At 32.3% G+C, this 23,281-nt stretch overlaps 2 protein-coding genes across 3 annotated transcripts; one reads left to right on the top strand and one right to left on the bottom strand.

Moving 5' to 3' along the window:
* The first annotated feature begins 260 nt into the window (after nucleotides 1-260).
* Nucleotides 261-8,727, top strand: LOC123881449 (kinesin-like protein KIN-14I). Of its 2 annotated transcripts, none has more exons than XM_045930149.1 (24): nucleotides 261-543; nucleotides 1,200-1,368; nucleotides 1,560-1,632; nucleotides 1,792-1,923; nucleotides 1,991-2,229; nucleotides 2,354-2,681; nucleotides 2,841-2,940; nucleotides 3,033-3,214; nucleotides 3,332-3,447; nucleotides 3,597-3,699; nucleotides 4,123-4,275; nucleotides 4,387-4,533; nucleotides 4,622-4,825; nucleotides 5,011-5,175; nucleotides 5,259-5,306; nucleotides 5,437-5,577; nucleotides 5,665-5,859; nucleotides 6,083-6,209; nucleotides 6,314-6,516; nucleotides 6,596-6,778; nucleotides 6,951-7,046; nucleotides 7,340-7,537; nucleotides 7,828-8,099; nucleotides 8,335-8,727. In XM_045930149.1, the coding sequence occupies exons 2-24, from the start codon at nucleotides 1,262-1,264 to the stop codon at nucleotides 8,546-8,548; spliced, it is 3,726 nt and encodes a 1,241-aa protein (XP_045786105.1). In that variant the 5' UTR covers nucleotides 261-543; nucleotides 1,200-1,261; the 3' UTR covers nucleotides 8,549-8,727. The 2 variants fall into 2 exon arrangements, with proteins under 2 accessions (XP_045786105.1, XP_045786107.1); XM_045930151.1 differs by having other exon boundaries at nucleotides 272-543; nucleotides 2,841-2,934.
* A 657-nt stretch (nucleotides 8,728-9,384) lies between these two features.
* Nucleotides 9,385-15,458, bottom strand: LOC123881448 (subtilisin-like serine-protease S). Its single transcript, XM_045930148.1, has 11 exons — nucleotides 15,052-15,458; nucleotides 14,873-14,967; nucleotides 14,627-14,724; nucleotides 13,919-14,077; nucleotides 12,986-13,097; nucleotides 12,171-12,699; nucleotides 11,641-11,735; nucleotides 11,309-11,551; nucleotides 11,048-11,162; nucleotides 10,631-10,814; nucleotides 9,385-10,161 (listed from the first exon to the last, which is right to left on the bottom strand). The coding sequence occupies exons 1-11, from the start codon at nucleotides 15,142-15,144 to the stop codon at nucleotides 9,620-9,622; spliced, it is 2,265 nt and encodes a 754-aa protein (XP_045786104.1). The 5' UTR covers nucleotides 15,145-15,458; the 3' UTR covers nucleotides 9,385-9,619.
* Between the last annotated feature and the right edge of the window lie 7,823 nt (nucleotides 15,459-23,281).

Here is a 23,281-nt window from a genome sequence, read left to right as displayed (position 1 = left end):
CTTAGTTTTTACTCGTAGTTTTTATTCTCGTAAGATTCATTTTATTGTTGAATTTTTTTTTCTTGTTAAAAAGGTGAAAACATAAAACAAAAAAGTAGTAGTAATTTGAAGATGATATATAGTACTCCCTTCGTCCCAAATTAAGTGACACGATTGACTGCATGCCGATACATAAGTTTGACGATTAATAGTGCAATATAGTCAAATGTGTCATTCAATTTGGGACGGAGTGAGTACTAATTTGTGAATTTTGAAAGTAAAGGGTTGTTTGGATGGATTGACATTTAATAACGCACATGTGACTTTATGTCTTTCTCCCAACTTCCTGCATTCTTCAGCTCTTTCCATTCCTTCCTGCCTTCCTCGTTTCTCACTCTAAACAAATTTGGATTCACTCACTATACCCTCTTTCCCAGATCTCTCTCTCTCTCTCTCTCTCTCTCTCTCTCTCTCTCTCAAAGACACAACAATTTATCCTCTTCTGACAACCTTTTTCAGACACCATTGTTGTTGCCACTCACCACTTCCATTGTGGTTTCAAAGGTTTGATTTTTTTATGTCTTCATTTCATCTTTTCCCAATGCTAAACTGGGTTTCTCACTAATTACAAAACCCATCTTGTGTACCTTCAAATACTTGCTTATTCAAATTTTCTAACTTTTTCCGATCTTGTGTTTCCATTTTTCATTTTTCAACCATTTTGCTTCTTGTGTTTGTGTTTGTGTTTGTTTTTTTCCCTTCACTAATTCGATTTTGTTTTTATTCTATGCATTTCATGATTCCATTGTTTATGTTCATGCATTTGATGTGTTTGATTCATGTCTTCTGAGGATTTTTGTTTGAAGAGGGTTTTTCAGTTTTCAGTTCAATTACACTGATTATGTAGTTCTTTTGTTGTTGAATTGTGTTCTTACATATCAGCATAACATAAGCACTTTTTCAATACAATTACACTAATTATTTAGTTATATTATTCAGTTAAATAAGTGATTAAGCTCATGTGGTTAATGAGTTTCATCAGCCAATGACGAGAATTGATTGACTCGACTTCAACCCTAGCTGCAACAATTGAACCAGACTCTAGAGTCTAGACTACTAGGGTCGCTTTCCCCTTGGAACCGGAGGGTTTTGACAAAGAAAAGTATTGCATTAATGGGTTGCTTTTTAGATTTTTGACTATGTTTATATTTTTTATACAGTTGAAGAAGTTGAAGGATAAAGCAATGCAAAATATGCTATGTTAAGATAATCGGAAAGTAAAATGATCATTGATATGCCAGCATCCATGGCTGAAAATACTAGGAACAACTATGCTGCTGCTAACAATGCTGATGATTATGATAGTGATAGGTCAAATTTGGCACCACGGTGAGTATCATATCATTCTTTGAGTTAGAGATGTGTTGCAAATTCTTAAATGCCACATGCATTTTAGTGTTTGGAAATCTTTATTTGATAAAATCTAGTATTACTATGTGTATTTTTTTATAATTAGTAATTTAGAATCTTATTGCATTTATATGATTTAACAAGTAACATACTATGATTTATTGTTGCAGCACACCATCAACTCTGTCTATGGCTGTTCCAGCTGAACTCGCTGGAGCTATACCCTTGATCGACAAATTTCAGGTGAGGAATTTTATATTTTAATCTAGATTTAGACTATGATGTTTTAATAATATCTTTGTCAGTTATGTGCCTCAATGATCAGTCTGATGAATTACTAAAATCAATGATGGATTTTTAGCATTTGATATCATCAAGTTTCTGTCAATGTTGTTTGTATAGGTGGATGGATTTTTAAAGCTGATGCATAAACAAATTCAATCTTCTGGAAAACGTGGATTTTTTTCTAAAAGATCTTCAGATCCCCAAGCTCGTGAAAAATTTACATTTGAGGACATGCTGTCTTTTCAAAAGGTAATCGAATCAAATATTCCTAAATTTATTTTTATCCTACAGAGAGCTAACAAACTGATTCCTTTAGGATCCAATACCAACTGCATTGCTTAAGATTAATGGCGATTTAGTAAGTCGGGCGACAAAATTATTCCAGATAATTTTGAAGTATACTGGAGTTGATTCATCCGATTGTGCCACTCCATTAAGCTTAGATGAACGAGTTGAGCTTGTTGGGAAACTATATAAGCAAAGTTTGAAACGTGCAGAACTCCGCGATGAGCTTTTTGTTCAGATATCAAAACAAACAAGAAACAACCCTGACAGGTTTGTAACTTTCATCTTTAGTGTTAAGTGTCGTATTTCATCTTTTCTTGATCTTTAGTCATCAACTCTTCATCCACTGTGGTTGTTGTACTAGTGACTAATGTGTGTCTTGTCTTAAAAATAGGCAATACTTGATCAAAGCATGGGAGCTTATGTATGTATGTGCATCCTCCATGTCTCCTAGCAAAGACATTGCGGTTTATCTGTCAGAATACATTCAGAACATAGCACATGGTGTAGCAACTGATTCTGAGATCCAAACCCTTGCACTAAATACGTTGAATGCTTTGAAGCGTTCTGTTAAGGCTGGCCCTAGACATATAATACCTGGGCGAGAGGAGATTGAAGCTTTGTTGACTGGGAGAAAGCTTACAAATATAGTGTTCTTCTTAGATGAAACATTTGAAGAAATTACATATGACATGTCAACAACAGTTGCCGACGCTGTTGAGGTTATTTGAAACTCTTTTATGCTTCTATTTTGAATTGCATACATTTCTAGCTTAATGTAAATATATCCAAATATTACTGAGATTGAAAAATTCAAGTAAGTGAAATATGAAATATTATGTTTATATCCTTTTATTGCTTACTCAACATATTTACTCCAGGAACTTGCAGGGCTCATTAAACTGTCGGTTTACTCTAGCTTTAGTTTGTTTGAATATCGTAAAGTTGTTACAAGTTCCAAATCATCTGATCCTGGTAATGGTATGCCTTTTTCTCTCTCCTCGGTTGTTATGCGGAAGCGCTGTATCCTAGCTTAATTTATTAGTATAATGGTTTCTATTGTTGTTGCTCAGAGGAGTACATCGGGATAGATGATAACAAATATATTGGGGATCTTCTGGAGGAATTTAAAGCAGCAAAAGATCGAAGTAAGGGAGAAATCTTGCACTGTAAACTGGTATTCAAGAAAAAGCTATTTCGTGAGTCAGATGAAGCTGTGACGGATCCAATGTTTCTGCAGTTGTCCTATGTACAAGTATGCCTTTTCATTAAATGAGAACTAACAAATGATTGAGAGTGTATTTAGTTTATCTATGAAGCTGCAATTACCTTCAAGTTCATAGATTTATTGATGTTGAATGTGTTGTTACAGTTGCAACATGATTATATTTTGGGTAATTACCCTGTTGGAAAAGATGATGCTGCTCAGCTTTCTGCATTACAAATCTTGGCTGAGATTGGATCTGTTAGCACACCCGAAACATGCGCGTAAGTGATTTGCAATGTTCATTTTGCGAGTAAATATCTTGTGACATTGTTGTTTAGTGCTGTTTAAATTTTGTCCTCATTAGTGAACTTGTCAAATTTTATTTCTTACACACTTGTGTGACTTAAATTGATATTTTTGTGATTCTCAGTAACTGGAATTCACATCTGGAGCGATTCCTTCCTAGACAACTTTCAATGACACGAGCAAAACGTGAATGGGAGTTTGATATTATATCTCGATATCATTCATTGGTATGGGGAAAGCCATTTATTTCTTTTACCTTTGATAAAGCTGAGTTGTTAATCATTTTTGTATAATTTTATATCGAAATGTCATGTGTAATACGGAGTGAGTTTTCTATAATCACAAGAATATATCTTAGGGAGGATCAATCAAATCCCTAATTATATTCTTAAATAATAGCCAGTACTATTTACACAATAAGCACATGTTAAATGTATTCTCTAACTCCTGTAAAAAAAGTGTTTTCCCGAATGCTATCCCTTAATATTTTATGTAACTTGGGCCATTTTTTACTTCTATTTTTCTTTAAAATTTGAGAAAGTTGATATTTGCTTCTAGCACATACTTTATAATTGATAGGGATGTACTTGGAAATTGGAATTTCTTTCGTTTTATTTTCTTTGATACAAGTTTTTCTTCCTTTCTCATAGGAGCATCTGACAAAAGATGACGCAAGACAACAATTTCTGCGTATATTGAGAGCACTTCCTTATGGGTATTCTGTTTTTTTCAACGTTCGCAAAATTGATGATCCTATTGGTCTCTTGCCTGGACGAATAATAATTGGAATCAATAAAAGAGGGGTATGTATGATTCAACAGAAATATAAACTGGCCAAGTTATATCATTATTTAATATTAAAAAAATGAATTATGCTTTTAATTGTGTGCGTTTTCTTAATCAATTGTCTATAGATTCATTTTTTCCGTCCAGTTCCTAAGGAATATTTGCACTCAGCTGAGTTGAGAGACATAATGCAATTCGGAAGCAGCAACACTGCAGTCTTTTTTAAAATGCGAGTAGCCGGTGTTCTTCACATATTCCAGTTTGAAACCAAGCAGGTATAGCACTTTTGTTAACGTCGGTCACACAGGATCTTTTTATTTTGAAATCATTTTACCTCATTGGCATTGTGTCACTTTGTTGTAGGGGGAAGAAATTTGCGTAGCTCTTCAGACACATATAAACGATGTAATGCTGCGGCGCTATTCGAAAGCACGGTCTTCTAGTGGTGGTAGTTCTTTGAATGGAGATGTTTCTAATAATTCAAAGCCTCCTAATTTAGAATCACATGAGAAACGCATTCAAGATTTATCAAAACTTGTTGAAGAATCTCAAAGAAATGCTGATCAAGTAAGTCTAAACTGCTTCTAATGATAATATAGCATGTTATGCAATTTGTGCATCAAACACCAAACCGAATCATTAAAAATGTTGTGCTTTGTTGCATGGCAAAATTTATTTGGTTTGCTTTGTTGCATTATGCATGTGTTTCAGTCAATTATTTATAATTTTGTATTTTATATTATCTTAAATAGTTGAATAAAGAATTGCGTGAGAAGCAAGAACAGGAAGAAAAAATGCAAGAACAATTAGAGGGTTTGAAGGAATCCTTAAAAGCTAACGAGCAAAATCTTAAGGCCGTTACAAGTGACTGCGAAAGGCTTAGGTCATTATGCAATAAAAAAGATCAGGCGCTACAGGTAAAGGTCTTTGACTTCGTGAAATGAGTCTGTAATCTAATCTTTCAGTTACTGGCTATCTTCATAATCATGCAATCTACCAGGTTATAGGGAACAATTCAAAAAAGGATCTTGTTGAAACAAATAACCAAGTAAGATATAATCTATGAAACTATTATTCATGCATACACTTGGTTTTTATTTATTTATTTATTTATTTATTTATTAATATTGTTGGTTTTAGTTTTGATGTATAAACTGTGGATTTTGATCATATAATAGGTACTACAAAAGCTTAAATATGAGCTAAAAAATTGTAAAGATGAACTGTTTTCAGCCGAACAAACTATCAAAACCTTGACAAGTGAAAAAATGATTTTGGAACAGAAGCTATCTGTGCTTGAGAAGAGGAACACTGAAGAGGTAACATAGAAGATAAAAAATCACGATTCAAAATTATAAATAAATACCTTAACATTAAGATAATGATGGTTTTTGTGTGTGATGCAGAGTAGTTCCCTTCAACGGAAATTTGAGCAAGAGCGCAAAGCTGTGAAGTCTGAAGTATACAACCTTGAAAGAAAGCTAGAAGGGTATAGACAAGAATTAATGACTGCTAAGTCTATTATTTCAGTCAAGGACACCGAGTTGGCTGCATTGCAAAATAATTTCAAGGAATTGGAAGAATTGCGAGAAATGAAAGAGGTTTACACTCTTATTCAACTTTTATTATTTTCTCATTATCATTTCTTAGGATTTATATACGATAGTCTGTGTATTTGATCCTGTAATTTGTGACTTATCACGTCAATAATATTTGGATAATATTTAGGACCTAAAATAACAAACACATGTTTCAATGTTTTATTTAATTTTTCTTTATTTTATCAGTTTAAAAATATATGAACTTTTTTGTTTGTTTGTTTAGGACATTGATAGAAAGAATGAACAGACAGCTGCCATATTGAAGATGCAAGGGGCTCAGCTAGCCGAAATGGAAGCTCTTTATAAGGAAGAACAAGTTTTAAGGAAGCGTTATTTTAATGTAATAGAAGGTAGGTGACAGAAACTATTCATATTTGGAACTAAGTCTATTTGAATACGTTGATATACTTATATGTCTGATTTATATGCAACCTTTGAATTTGTTTTATTTTAGACATGAAAGGCAAGATTCGAGTTTATTGTCGGCTAAGACCTCTCAGTGAAAAAGAGATTCTTGAGAAGGAAAGAGAAGCCGTTACTGCAGCTGACGAGTTTACTGTGGAGTTTCTATGGAAAGATGATAAGCCGAAGCAGTACATATATGATCGTGTTTTTGGCAGTGATGCAAGTCAAGAAAGTGTATTTGAGGATACCAGGGCAAGTCTTGCTATAACAACTTATAGATCATAATTAAGCCTTAAACTAATTGCTAATTCCTTCATGATTTGTGCTGCAGTATTTGGTGCAATCTGCTGTAGATGGTTTTAATGTGTGCATATTTGCTTATGGTCAAACTGGCTCTGGAAAGACGTTTACAATCTATGGATCTGAAGATAATCATGGGCTTACCCCTCGTGCAATTGGTGAACTTTTTAGAATTTTACAGAGAGATGGTAAAAAGTATTCCTTTTCATTGAAGGTAATATATCTAAAATGGAGATGAATAAAAAATTCAGGTTGAAAATTTTCGTGTCACTAGATCTAGTGATTGTACAAAAAAATTCTAATTTTTTTCATCACTACAAATCATAGGAGTCAAACAAGACTCTGCTTGTTGTTCTATGTTGACTTCTTTTGTGTTAACAATGCAGGCATACATGGTCGAATTATATCAAGATACCCTAATAGATCTTCTGTTAACTAGGAATGCAAAGCATTCAAGATTAGATATCAAGAAGGATTCAACGGTAATGATCCCTATGTTGTCATTGTAATTTTCCTTTTGTAAACATTTTGTTACATGAATGCAAAGCACATACAATTTGTTATGCAGAAGGATTTAAAGCAGTTCATCTGTATTCTTAATTTTGATCAGTTGCTTAACATTTTTCACATGTTACTTACCATCTTTTCTAGAAATTGTTGACGTAGGCTGCTTTAGCAATCTCGTGGAAATATTTTTGGACTTGAAAAAAGTTTTCTCGTATCACATGTTGCTCTCTTGGTCATGACAGTTTCATTTATAATTCTATGATGTTAGGGAATGGTTGTTGTGGAAAATGTGACGGTGATGTCAATTTCTACAATTGAAGAATTGAATAATATAATACAAAAGGGATCTGAACGTCGACATATATCAGGGACACAAATGAATGAAGAAAGTTCAAGATCTCATCTCATTCTTTCAATAGTAATTGAAAGCACCAACCTTCAAAGCCAATCAGTTGCAAGGGGAAAGGTATTCTTTACAATTTTTTGCTTTGATCAATGATGGCATATCAATTAAGTAATGCATCATTAATTTTTGTTTTGTCAATAATTATTGTTAAGTAATACTCCCTCTAATCCTTTATACTTATTTGATGTTTTTAAAGATCAATGCATCATAAGCGAAATGAAATAATAAAGTTAGATTATTATCGGAAAAAACAAATAATTCCATCAAAAGTAACAACTAAAAAGGAATAAAGGTATTTCAGCAATAATATTGCGAATGTTAACTTATTTTATGTTGATTTAAACTTGCAGCTGAGTTTTGTTGATCTTGCCGGTTCAGAAAGAGTGAAAAAGTCAGGTTCTATGGGTAGTCAGCTGAAGGAAGCACAGAGTATTAACAAATCATTATCAGCACTTGGAGATGTTATAAGTGCTTTGTCTTCTGGCGGTCAACACACACCTTATAGGAATCACAAGTTAACAATGTTGATGAGTGATTCACTTGGTGGTAATGCCAAAACTCTCATGTTTGTCAATGTTTCTCCAATAGAATCAAGCTTGGATGAGACTCATAACTCTCTCACGTATGTCATTTCTCGTTTAGTTTCTTTCCTAAATGTTAGTTTTGAACTTCAAAATGGTTAGCGTCTGTCTGGTTTGAGAAAATGTTTTCTGTTTTCATTTCATGTAGTTGCTTTTCCGTAAAAATCAACATAATGAAAACAAAAATGAAAATAGAAAACGTTTTCTAATACCAAACATGCACTTAGCCTTAAGTTAGAAGTTCTAACAACATTCCATTATTACGCTTATTTATAGGTACGCTTCAAGAGTGAGATCAATTGTGAACGACCCTAACAAAAATGTTAGTTCAAAAGAAGTAGCGCGATTAAAGAAGTTGGTTGCATATTGGAAACAACAAGCTGGCAGAGGAATTGAGTATGAAGATTTAGAAGAAATTCAAGAAGAACGATCACCTAAAGGTAGACCAGATAGTCATGGTAGCTCTAGATCTAGTCTAGGTGGTAAATAGGAGCATACAAATAGCCACCAATGCACTGGATCAACCATTTGCACAATTTTCTTCTATAAATGTACTATCATCAATCAATTTACTTGATCAAACAGGTTGGATATATATTGTAATTTTGGTTTAGAGGGATCTAAGATGTATAGTTGAATTTTGTATATAGTATTAATCTTTCTTACTCATGCATACATATATATACAATATTATTCCATTTAAATATTTCCTATCTTCAAAATGAATTAGTATATAAAAAATTGAATACAAACTTACAAAGAAATGCACACTGTTTTATAGGTATCTGATCGAATAAACCTTATATACTATTTAGTATGGGATGCAACATAAATTTACCTCATTGATTTGTTCCTGAAAGTAGTAACTTTTTCATACCAAATTATAGTATTTTGTAAAATTTTGTTTTACTTTTTTATAATACCCTTTTCAAAGTTTATGATGTAATAATAATTTCTCACAAAAATACCTCTAATTAAATGAAGAAAATTAAAAGGTCAATAATTTTTCGCTTTGAAGGATGATTTTGGAAGAAAATGTACATTATTGCAAATTTAATGCAAAAACTACTATTTCTTGTCTTTGTATCAAGTTGGTCTTCTATTTAGGGACATATGTAATATATGAATTAAAACAAAACAAGAATTTTAGTTGATATATATTATGGACATTATTGTAGGAGTCAGAGTTTGAATCCCATACGAGGAATATAAAAACAGATATTGGTACAAATAAATTATTTTTGAAAGAAATTCAATAGATTGTTACAAACAAAAATGAGATTTAGTCAATTGTTTTTCATCTCAACCATGTTGCAAAAACTGAAATAATAATCAAATTCAAAGTAATTTTATTTCATTGCCTAAACTAAATACATCATTTCCTTGGATTCTATTTTAGGTAATTGATACTTCTCCAAGCATATATACCTAACACAATTTTGGCAGTAATAATCTAATTTGCATTAATATTTCAGTATGAATGCTTTGTGATTGTTCTAGTGACTACAGAAAATACTCAAAGCTCTTAAGCTAATATATTGATATTTACAACCAATTTTATCTAACCAACCTTTACAACCAAAGGACTAGTAACTTGTAACCTTCTATTTGTCCATGACAAGAATCCAAATTTGTATCCTTTTGAAGGAGTAGAACTTACTTTGAAATTCACACTGAACTTTATTTTCTGTCCAATTCTTGTGAACACTAACCGGTTCGGTGTAACGGTAACATTAACACCAGGTGGTGGAGACACTACAGATTTATATATACTTGCTGCTTTTCCAACATTTGTCACAATCCTTGTAACCGAAAAGTTGTCTTTGAGATTTGGAACTGCAATGGATGGATAGTTGAGATTTGATGCAGTGGTGAATTTGCTTGTACATGTTTTGTTGTCTCTAGTAACAAGATGAAGTGATCTTTGATCATAACCAAGTGAACATAGGAATGTAATGTAATCTGTTGGCTCAGAATCATAGATAAGACCAGGGTTAAGAACTCTTAAAGGGTTCAAAAATCCTGATCCATAATCAAATGCATTAGCCCTTCTTTGTTCTGGATCTACAATGATCGGTCTGTGCCGTTTATCTAGGATTGTAGCTATTATAAAAAAATCACGATTAGTTGTTGCACTCAACTCAATATTTTAAAAACAGTTCACGACAGCAATTCGTGCGTGAGGCTGCGTAGTCGCAGTTGACTGCAATTTTCTATAAAATCAAATATACTGAGACTTAAAACCTAAGTACATTGAAAGATAACTATGTATTTAAGTATTTTCTTTTTTGGTGATAGAGTAGAATTTTCACTGACTAGATTTGATGAAGCACGGACACAAACACTAGAACATTGACAAGTCGACACCGATAATAATCTGAGAAAATGACACAATTCAATGTAATGATAAGTGCCGGTGTCGTGTTGGTGTCTGACATTGGGACACACCTAATCCGAGGAGTGTCCGTGCTTCATATGCAATTAATTGACAAATGAAATTAATCCTATTATAAGGAGTTTTAGTTCACTATGTTTATTTAGATGAAAGTTTAATTAGATTTATATATAATACCAGTTGTCATGATCGCAGATTTGATAGCAGATGGAGACCATGAAGGATGAACAGCTTTGACCAAGGTTGCAATTCCAGTTACATGAGGACACGCCATAGAAGTTCCTGAGAGAATGTTGAACATGTTTCCAGTTGCTGGAGACCATGCTGCTAGAATATTTAGTCCTGGAGCTGTCACATCAGGCTACACAGCGATAACAGCACCACAGTTAGAACTAATGGTAATTTTACAACCGTCAAGGGGGATTTGAACTCTGTCACTTGAGGTTACAATGTGAAACTCTTATCACTGAACTTCCACCTCAAGGACTATTGAAGTTATAAGTCCAACAAAGAAGTAAAAAAAAAATGATAAATACCGTAAAGAAAGCTAAGATAGATTATGGTAATTCATTTGCATATAAATGAGAATTTCACCTTCAAAATTTCAGGGTTTAAAACATTAGGACCTCTGGAAGAAAATGCAGCTACACGTGGTGCAGGTCGAGCTCCTATTACTGTCTTTGCTCCTAATATCCTTGACATAGGTTTACTGTTCAATATATAACAAGATGTGAAGTTAGACTTCAGAGAAATCGGATCCTCTACAGCCGCAGGCTGCAGCTGTGGAACAATTAGATTTAGAGAGACAAATTTCAAAATCTAACAGTCCCTACAGTTGCAAAATATAAAACAAACCGCGTAGTCTTGATGTACGATAGAATCTTTTCTCCTTTTTTCTTTCCAACAATAGCTGAAGGGATCACAAATGGCACAGCAACATCTTGATCGGTCTCATCAATAAGTATCATGCCAACTCCACCTGCTTCTTTTACTATCTTGCTCTTTTTCACCTTTAATTCTGTTGACCTCCCTACATGTCTACAAACTAGAATCTTCCCTTTGGTCTTTGTTTTATTCAAAGAACTCTCTAAACAGTAACTACAAAACCAAACAAAATATATAACATAAAAGGCATAATTTTTGCATTGTTTATTAGTTAATTATCAGTTTTAAGTACCTTGCTTCACCTGGATTGATAAGGAGTGAAGTATCCTGCAAATGCTTCAGAAGCTGAAATTATTCTTGAGGATGCATTCATTTCAAAGAGACTTAGACTTTCACCCTGTTACAATCACACAAGTTGGAAGATTAAGGGATGTTTGGATTAACTGCTTATCTACTGGTATAGGTACTTGTTTGTGAGACCGTATGTATGGGAGAGCTTATGAAAACAGCTTATGACAAGTCCATAACTTGTTTTCACCTTATTTCTATAAGCTCATAGCTTATGAAAACAACTTATAGCTTATGAAAGGAACCTATGAAAACAGCTTATGACAAGTCCATAAGTTGTTTTCAGCTTATTTCTATATGCTCTCTAGGATATCTTATGAAAACAACTTATAGCTTATATGAAAACAACTTGCCTTTATTTTATCTTTTGTTATAGAAATTGCTTATACATATGCACTTATATGATAAACACTTATGCTATAACTATTTAATTAAGTTATTTATCCAAACGCATAAAAGCATGATTAGAAAAGCTTTGGATTACCGTGATATTAGCACCATTTCCTAATATGATATCAGAAATGAAATCCCTATCAGTGGAGCTAGCAGCAACGGTAAGCATCCATGGTGCAAGATTAGTAGCAGAACCAGGATTTCCTTCATTTCCAGCTGATGAAACAACAAGCACTCCACGTTTGGCGGCATGAAACGACCCTATAGATATAGCATCATTGAAATAATCTCCTTGTGGTGATTGAGCACCAAGCGATAGAGACAAAATGTTAACACCATCTCTTATAGCATCATCAAATGCAGCTAACAAGTCAACATCATAGCAACCTGAATCCCAACATGATTTGTATACAGCAATCCTAGCCATAGGAGCACCTCCTCTTGCACCTCCACTTGCTAATCCTTTATAATTCATGTTCTGTACATATCTCCCTGCCGCTATAGAAGCTGTATGGCTACCGTGACCGGCGCTGTCCCTAGCTGATTTGAATGACACTTTTGCATGTGACTCTTCTTCTGCTTCATATCCACTCAAATAGTATCTTGCTCCTATCACTTTCCTATTCCATAAATAAATCATCAACCAATGCAGATGAAATAAATGGAAACCAGGGTTCTAAATAGCGGTCCAAATAACGCTTCCGTCACAATCCTTGATATTTTAGAGAATTTAAGTCAAATGTGGCCAATGCTGCCTGAACCGCAGTCATGTTGGGATTTTGGCAACTCAAAAAACTATTATGCCACGGCCCAAATTGCAGTCGCAGACCTTTATTTAAAACCCTGACGGAAACTTATGATGTCAAATCAAATGAAAGGAAATGAGTGTTGCAGTTAACCACAAACCTGTTGCAAGTTGAAGCATTGAATTCTTCTCCTGATTGACATAGACCCTTCCACCCTTGTGGGACTTCAGGCATGTCAGTGTCACTGAAACTTGGAGATTCTGGCCAAATTCCTATACCATTCACGATTATTATTAACAGAACTCATTGTCATTGACTTAATTGAAGTTTATTAACAAAATCCAAGTAATTAACATTTTCAGCATGCAGTAATTAACTGAAGTTTATTAAGTTTCATATTTAGAGTTCATTAGTAGGAAATTTGAATACCATAATGATGTAATTTGAATTCAATTTTTTTTAGTGATGGATATCAACATGTTCCCTCCTTCCAAGGTAATCATGCTTAGGATTTGTAGCTATGAAGCACAGACACAAACGTGGACACCAGACACACAACACTGATAAATGAAAGTGATTGAATGTAACTACATGTGTCGGTATGAGACGCTAACATGTTTCGGACACAAGACTCAAATTAATGTATGTGCTATATTGACTTGTATTAAACACACCACTTCAAACGGATTTGTTTTTCACATGGTTCAAAGTAGGGGCCTCCCAATTGAGATTACTCTTGAATTCCAATTTTGGATGTTACTATTAATCAAACTACTTACCTTAAATCTGTTACTGCTAAAGCAGAAAAAAATAAAGTGAAAGTTTTTCTGCTAGTGAAGTAATAAATGAGTGTGGCAGTGAAAATTCTTGTCAACCGGTAAATAAATGCCGTTATGGAACAATAACTGAACTTGAGAATAAAGAGATTGTTACATAGAAGTTATCAACTTTATCATAACTTAGTGTTCACTCTATTCTCTTTTAATTGTCGCTTTCGAAGAAAGTTTTTGTTCCTGTTTATTTGTCATTTTTCGAAGTTTAATGCAATAATACCCTTAACTAAAAAGAAACGACGAGTGTACAAGATACTCACCGGTATCAATGAAACCGATGATGATATTTTCTTGGTTCGTAATAGAGTAGCCAAGTGTTTCCATGGTTTGGTCATCCAAAACTCCCATGAAATCCCATGAATGAGTTGTGTGCAGCATTCTTTTAGAATTGGGAAAAACAGAAACCACTCCTGCCATTTCTGCTCAAATTTTTAAGTTACATAAGCCATTAAAATTCTTTCAAAATCAACTAATATAACTATAAAAAAATAAGTCCTACTCTATGAAGCATCGACACGGACACCAGACACGACACGAACACTAACACGTTGACACCGATAATAATTTGAAAAATGACATAATTCAATGTACTCATAAGTGTCGGTGTCCGACACGACGCGTAATCTGAAAACTGTTTGTGCTTCATAGGTCCTACTACTTCCGTAACTAAATATAGAACTCCCTTGAGATTTTTCGCGTCTCTTTTTTTAAGACATTTCAAATATTTAACTTTATTATTATTTCTTTACTAACGTACCCCTGATTATAATGTTACATCTTTTTTTCCAACTAGTAATAAATACTACGATGAAAACATAAACTATTTCTACCTAAGGGTAAATTTGTAAAACAATATCAATTATCAACGAATTTAATAGTGATAGTCAATGTGGTCCTATATAGGAATGGTTAAGGATAATTTCAACACAAAAAAACAGAAAATGAAAAGAGAAACAAACAAAACTTACTAGAAATTTGGGAAGCCTGTTCATCACTGAGCTTAGCTGCAAAGCCTCTGAAACCATGTTTATAGCTATAAACATGAGAAGCTTGTGCTTCTTCAATGCTGTCAAAAACATTCAAACTATGAAATTTAAAGGGGAAAAAAATCACTTATCTTAAACAGTAGAAAATTAACAAACTACAAGTTGCAACTGAAAAATCATTTTGTAGCAAAATCTGCAACAAAAAGCAAAAGTTGTATTAATATTAACCTTCCACTATGAACAGAAGCAAGTATTTGATGATTTTCCTTCAAAATTTCATCTGGGTGTTCCCAACTTTTGCTTCCCATGTAAACTACATAAACCTGCAATTCAATCAAGATTTCAACACTGTGATTCATAAGCTCAAAATCATTCATAAGCTCAAAAAAAGCTACTTTTGAATTTACCTTGGTAGAAAAGCAAAAGCTAACTTTTGGAACAAGCACAAACAGAAACAGAGAAAACAAAACAGTGTTCATAGAATAACCAGAAGAAGACATTGTTAAAGTCTCAAACTTTTCAGTGTATATGATAAACTAGAACAAGGTTCTATATAAATAAAGAAAAGGGTATGTAAAAATTTTCAAATTTCCAAACTTTGAGAATGAAAAAAAAAATCAAAAAAAGAAATTTTTATAAGGGAAAAAGTGATGGGTGAGAATCATAGTTTAGGTGTCATGTGTTTAAGATTCAACGAGGTTGTTATATAACACAAAAAAAGTGATGGTTGCAATGAGAGAACATGGAGTAGTAGCAGTAGTGGTGACAGAAAAATATCCAAATAGTAGTAGCACTAAATGGTGAATTATATGATGACTATGAGAGAGAAAGAGATAGATCATTAATTATAAGCAAAAGTCAATTTTTTAGATTCATCGAATAATTAGTGTATTTGGTTATATTATAAATCAGATACATCGGTTTTTGAATGAATCTAAAAAGTACATTTTTACTTATAATTAAGGATAGAGGGAGTAGTGTTTTTTTTTTTACAAATGTATTTGGGGTGTTTTTCGTGTTTGAAATAGAGAGGTCTTTAGGTTTTTTTAGATAACAAATAAATTCTTTAAATTTTTAATTTATTATATTGTTATTCTTTCGGTTATCATCTATTATAAAAGTATTGATGTAAGTAACACTGAACACTGCATCTTATTATTTAGAAGTCAAGATGCGATCTTCAATGTTACCTTACTAAATTAACATCCACACCATCACTTTTATAATGAAGGATAACTTTTTTTTTTTGACGAATAATGAAGGATAACTTGAAAAGTAACTATGCAATAAAATAGAAATTTAAATGATCTATTTGTCCTTTAAAATATTTAAAGTATCATTAAATTCATTTTTTTTAATTAACCCTCTAATTTAAAAAAATGGAATTCCAAAAATCTAAAATTTGAACGCAAAATAACATTTAGTCAATAATTGTTTAAACCAAAAATCAAATTCATATTCTTTAGTTTTAGTCAACAAGCACTTTCTCATCGAGTAAACTGTCACTTTGGTCCCTGAAAGTGGCACTCGCTGTCATACTAGTCCCTGAATCATCAAAAAACAATTTAAGGTCCCTGAAAGTAACTTCCGTTAATCAGAATAGTCCCCGACGTTAGTTTGCATCAAAGAACCGTTTGGTAGTGCTGATGTGGCCATTTTGTTGACTTTATTGACCAATACGTGTCATTTCTTTTTAAAAATTGATGCCACATAGGCAGGGACCAAATTGATGGTAAAAAAAAAAAAAGGTAGATGGATGGTTTTTTTTTTTTTTACGGTAGATGGTTCTATTTGGTTTCTTCTCTCTATCTCCTCTCATTTTCACTCTTCCTTTCTCAAAGTGACAAAGCAATTGTCACTCATCTTTCTTCATCAATCACCCTTCCTCCATTGTTATTGGTTATTAAGTTCATTCTTCAATGTTTTTGCTCTAAGCATCACTGTCTTTCTCTCACAAAAACAGTTAGGCCTCCGATCAAAATGTGAGGATGATGATTGACTTCCAATTTGGGTAGTTGAAGCTTCTCTTTGCTGTGAAATTGGTGGAACTCCTTTCATCTTTCAACTAATCGAAAATGGTTATGGAGATGAGAAGAGGAAGAAGATGGAGATGAGAAGTAGAGATGAGAAGAGGAAGAAGATGGAGATGAGAAGAGGAAGAGATGGAGATTGATTTAGGGTTTTATAATTGGGGGTTATTTTCTATTTTAGTCAATTTAGTCCCTCAAAAGGGTTATCTACCTTTTTGATTTTTTTTTTACCTTCAATTTGGTCCCTGCCTACGTGGCTTCAATTTTTAAAAAGAAATGACACGTATTGGTCAATAAAGTCAACAAAACGGCCACATCAGCACTACCAAACGGTTCTTTGATGCAAACTAACGACGGGGACTATTCTGACTAACGGAAGTCACTTTCAGGGATCTTAAATTGTTTTTTGATGATTCGGGGAGTATTATGACAGCGAGTGCCACTTTCAGGGACGAAAGTGACAGTTTACTCCTTTCTCATCAATTGTCAGATAAGATCAAGTTTTTTTTTCTATAGGTGGTTAAAGACGACGAGTATTACTTTAGCTTCAAACTATCATAGCTTGTGGTCTAATCATTTGTTTTGTTTGAACCTTGTATAATTTGTTTATGATTTTCTTTCTTTGACTTATTATAAATCTTCGTAGTCTACCTCGACACATCTTTTAATGCGGAGACTGTTTTTCTTAATATATTTCATTTTTTCTTGTTAAAAAAAATTCTTTAGAATAATTTGAGAGGGTAGTGGTTTTTGTTTGCAACCATTTTGCCAGGTCCACTAAAAATGAGAATATGGGCCCTCATATTGTGGAGATTGTTGGAAGTAATGTGATTAACACTCCAGATTAGTGGAAGCAAGGTGGATATTAGTAGCATGTGACCTTACTTATGTTTTGATTAATTAGTAGGGGAAATGAGAATCTAATAATGATTTAAGTAATTGGTGGTTGATGTTGTAAAGTTTGTCAGTAGATGAGAGTTCAATTTATAATTGAGTGGCAATCCCTAAATTCTGAAAGCTATATTAATGGATCATTCATTAGTTTAAGAATTGAATCTAACTAAATGATTGGTTAGCCATGTACATTTTGTCAAAAAAAAAATAAAAAATGATTGGTTAGCCATGTACATTTTGAAATGTTGGATGTCACATAGCTGTATAAACTACGAGACAAATTCATCACGGATCATTGATTGTGAGCTAAAATAATTTAGAAGAGTTATGAAAATTATACAATTATTATTATTAATTGTTTGATCAAATTCTAGGTAAATTCTAATATCAACCACTTCATCAAGTGGTTTATGGTAGACCAGTTATGAATAACATTATAACGAATACGAATTTTACAAAATCTACCGTTGGATTGAAAGTTTATATCATACAGATTATTCATAGAAAAATTTAGAAAAATTGAAAATTATTTTATATGTTATTGAGACACATCAAGATTAACGGTTTATTAAATAACGTAAATCTTGATGGGTCTCAATAACATATCAAATGATTTTCAAAAAATTTTAAAAAATTTATGGATGATCTATACGATATAAACTTTCAATCCAACAGTGAATTTCGTAAAATTTATATTCGATAGATCACTTGTCCACGGTAGACCACCTAAATGTATTGAACGGAGTAGAATTTTTTTTTTTTTTTTTGATAATTCGGAGTAGAATTTTTTTTACAATTAATAATATTATATAAATTGGAGCTCATCTCAACTCAAATGGAGGAGATGAGTTGACTCTTAGATAAAGACTTATAATAACAGTACATACATACTAAATCGGTCAAGATATTACAATTTTTTAACCTCTTTAAGTAACTAACCTTAAAAGTACTACTACTAAATTAAGTGAAGTTATAATTAATTTTATAAAAAAAATCGTATTTAATAACAATGATATTCAGAGTTCGACCTTGAGGTAGTAAAGCCTGACCGGTAATTATCTCCACGAGAAGACAACATACATTAATTTAGTTTCAGATTACCATGGTTGGTTGTCGAGCTCGTTTACTTGTTTGGACATATCGACTAATTTTGTTATTCATGTTGTTTATTCGATTAACGTTTTTGTAAACTTTTGTAGTCTTATTCGGCACACCTTATGCTTTGGAGATTACTTGGTTGGTTTTAATATATATCTCATTTTTGCCGGTTCAAAAAAATTATCTCCACCAAAAGTCAAACTTAGATTCTTTCGACGATTCGTTCTAAGGGAATCTTATTAACCACTTGAGTCTAATATTTTTGGTTCTAAAGAAACTTATTAACCACTTGAATCTAATATTTTTCGGTTTAAAAATGTTTTTACGATGGTCCAAGAACACTATCATTCTTCAGTTGTAGAGAGACTTTTGAATTGCGAGTAATAGTTAACATTTTCATATTTTTATATATTTTAAATGCACTAAAATTAGTAACTCTTATCATTGTTGAGCCACTATCATGAATCATTCAGAATGAAATTTCAGTGCCTAAAGTCAACATTAGTGTATGATTTACTTACTCACAAATATATATATATATATATATATATATATATATATATATATATATATATATCATCGTCAATTACTATCATTATGATCATTATTTCTTCCATACATAAAGCATAATAATTACTACATTCATTAAGATAAATTTAACAAAACTACCATGATCATGATATTATTTGTTGCACCAACGTTCCACTATGTCATGATAATTCAAAAAGGTAAAGTTACCCATTTCTTGCTTCTAAAAAAACAAAAAGGTAAAGTTACTCATGTAGTTTTTTAATTTAATTTCGGTTAACTATTTAATATGTATGTTTCAAGTCGTCTTGTCTATACTCTGGTATTTGTTAATCGAAAGAGTTTTTTGTTTGCTGTGTTGTTCAGGGAGCTGTTGACACTTGAATTTTGTTACCGTGTTAGCAGTCAATTTTTGGTAGAGCTTTACTTCTCAATTTTTTATTTTGTAACCTGGTTTCGCGCCCATACACGGATTCGCTGGGTTGCGCCCGTGATTAGTGGATTTTTGTTATGATAGGTTGGAGTTGTTCCACTAGGCATTTTTTTTTGACAAAAGGGTGCTTATAGCATTTCATTAATTAAAATGTGTTTTGTTCCACTAGGCATGTTTTATATCTATGTATCCCCTTTTGAGTTGTACCTGAGTCAGGTTTAATGTCGCCCCAGTCTTTGTATTTCTCTCTTTTTATTTATTTTAATTTTCCTTTTGCATTTTTTTCTATTATTTCATTTTTGTCTTGGTCCTTCATTCATGTTTATATATGATTTTTCAAGTTTTAAATCTATAATTTTCTTTTAGCGGCATAAAATTTATTTATGATTGAGAGCGCACAATTGCACTTTTAGCTACAGTTTTGACCATGACTAAAAAATATTTTTTTTTGTAGTGCCAAGACCCTTATCATTTGGACAAATTCATCGGTGAGATAGAAATTTAATATAGGGACCAAAACAAGATATTGCCAATTTTTATTTTTATGAGTTCTATGCATTAGTGCATCTAAACTCACTTCTGCGCTGTCATTTTTGTAAACTTTTTTATTTTTATATGCAACAGGAAAACTACCATGTAGTACATTTTCAAAGTACAAAACTTATACGCATTTCTTTAGATATAGTTTTTCTTGTTCTTCTCACAAAAAGATAGTAATTTATATTTTTTAATTAAAAAAAAAAGAAAATTGTTTTTAAATAAAAATAACTTCCCCCATGTATCTAGCACAGTCAGAACTCAGAACTGTGTATATGTAACTGTACATAAGTTTGGTCCTTGTCCAAATTCAATTCTACGCCCAATGTGCCACACTAGTATCAAACTCGGTTGATGAAACTTTTTAATCCCAACCGTTATTTTTTATCAAATGGTTAATAATTATTCGTATCATTCTCGCATAAAAATACTACTATTCAATTTCTCTCTCTCCATGGTTGCTTCATATATTTGGAAAGGGAAGATATATTATTGACAAATTTAATACAAAAATTATTTTGCTTAATTCTTGTGCATTTGTGAGAGAGATCTTATATATTGGGACGAAGAGAGTATTATATAAGGGCATATGTTAACCGTTAAATTTTAAAAATATCAAACTAGGCATTAAAAGTATATGTTTATGTTAGGCAATAAATCAGTTGATTTGCGATCATTAGTTTGTTCGGTAGTGATTGACGCTAAATTTGGTAGAGAGGATCACAGTCTGATTCTCCGCAATTGCGATTGGGAGAGAGTTGAAACCATTTGATTTTAGAACTGACTTCCTAAACTAAATTAAAATGGTGGTGAAAGAAAAGAAAAAAAAAAAGTTAGTTGAACTTAGGAGTAATATTTTTAGACCCCCATTCCATATTGATGCACCTACATCGATGTCTTACTATTTTAATAATCAATCACTCTCTCATTATCTCATACTAGATGTGGATCTCTTGTTATGATACACCAGATCTACATCTTATGATCGCACATCCAATTATAACACATGCCTATCAAATGGATATTTTATATGTATGGTTAAATTCTTTAACTTGTGCTGTGTGAGTCCTTCGTGTTGTTTCATGATTTATATGATGAAGAAAATGATAATAAACCGAAAGGGTTTTGCTAACATGATGTTAGGGCACATGTTAAGAATCCAAAAGTATAAATATTTTTTAAAATTTTGTGTAATTAATTTGTGATCTAGTTTAAAAAGTGAATTAGATACATAAATTATGCTAAAATATTTCCTTTTTTGAATCATTAACATGTGCCCTTATGACACATTTTAGCTTTTCCCAAACCGAAAATGTATGAATACATAGATTCATATTACAAGCGGTAATATAAAAATAAAAATAATCTCTCTTTCACACACTGCAGGCCCTAATTATTTTTCTTTGAGTTTTATGCTATCTTCACCATTCAGGGGTGGTTTTAGGTCTTTTTTTTAATCTAAAATCACCCCCTTAGCTTTTTTTCTTTCTTTCTTGATTTTCCGTTTTGTTGCAGTGTTCGTTTAGTTCGTATTGAAAGATCAACTTCAATCAATTGCAGATTCAGTCGATGATTTGGGCATCATCGTTGCAGATCCGGAAGCATGAACGTTCAGGTGATTTATCATGTTATTTGTAGGCATTATATCATTGTATGCTATTAACTTGGATGAGTTTGTTCGCAGATTCATCATTTTTATTTTTAGCGATGTTGAATTTGTATTTGCTTCTGATGTACTCTATCAATTATTGGAATGAATAAATATCATTGTTATTTTTAATAAAAAAAATTACATGCGATAATGTGTCTCACAATAGTTAATTTCGACTGCTTGATCTTAATTTAGTGGTGGAGATTAATATATAGTTTAGTAAAAGTATAATATAAATTTATTGATCTCAAATCAATAGTTGTGATTGATTAATGCATGAAATTGTGGGCTCTTTTACCATAGTGGATCCAGGTCTGAATACATATGATTGATATGTTGCAAGAAAAGAAAGAAAAAAGAAATGGTATATGTGATAATACTATTATGTAATACGGTAGTAGTTTAGTAAATGAAATTGTTAGCATCCATCAATTGATAGATAGAGACTGAAGTAGCTGTTAATCACACTTTTTGGGAGGGGAATGCGTGCGCTGATATTTTGACAAAAATGGGGGCTAACTCTGTTTCTCCTCTTATGAAGTTCGAAGTTCCTCCTACTGAGTTGTCTAACATATTCCTTGCCGATGCTTTAGGAGTTTCTTTTGTTAGAGTGTAGCTTTTCTTTTGGTTTTTGTTTTCCTTTTTTCTCTCTTATAACAAAAAAAAAAAAAAATACTATTATGTAATATAGTAGTAGTTTAGTAGCAATTGAGGAGTGTAGTGGTGGTTATAACTTAGAACATGCTTATTTATATCTCTCTCCGTGTCTTATGCCTGTGTTTCAGATTCTGACAAAATCAAAACCCGGAATCATTATTAAAACTTAATTAAAATAAAGCAATGATTTCTTAACACCAAAAAAATCAAATAAAAAACAGAACAAGGGAATTGTTGACTAAACTAAAAATAATGTAGGATTCTATATTCTAGCCTCTGGTTTATTGCAGTCTTAAAATGAAAAATGTGTTATATATGCAATGCATGTGTTCAACTGTAACTAGTTGATTTTGAAATTATTATTTGGAATGATACTAAAATTGGATACTAAAATGAAGCTAAGATAGGAATAATTCTTATCGAACTTTCATCAAACAGTTGCAATACAAAAGGAATTGAGATGTGAAAAGAGAGTTTGCGAGAGAAGAATAACAACTTCACCAATTACATAACCAACAAAATAACCCTAATACAAATTATATAGCTGTTCATTTCTTCACAAAGTCCTTCAGCATGCAACTCAGCCAGTAATTTCTCTTTGCCTATTTTCAAAATCGATTTTTTCAAACCGAAAAATAACAATTGTCGATACTGACCTATTAATGTATATGTCGTATTCGGTACCAATGTCTACTTCAGAGATCAAAGTTAAATGAATATTGATGTAATTTTGCCAAAACTTTGCATCCGAACAGAAATTTTTTTTGAAGAAGCTAAATTAGCCCATCCAAATTGGCGCCAGAGAGAAT

The sequence above is a fragment of the Trifolium pratense genome, linkage group LG4 (genome assembly GCF_020283565.1).
Source record: "Trifolium pratense cultivar HEN17-A07 linkage group LG4, ARS_RC_1.1, whole genome shotgun sequence".
In the NCBI taxonomy this organism is placed as follows: Eukaryota; Viridiplantae; Streptophyta; class Magnoliopsida; order Fabales; family Fabaceae; genus Trifolium; species Trifolium pratense.
The sequence above is the reverse complement of the archived record's forward strand: the minus strand, read 5'-3'. Positions and strand labels throughout refer to the sequence as shown.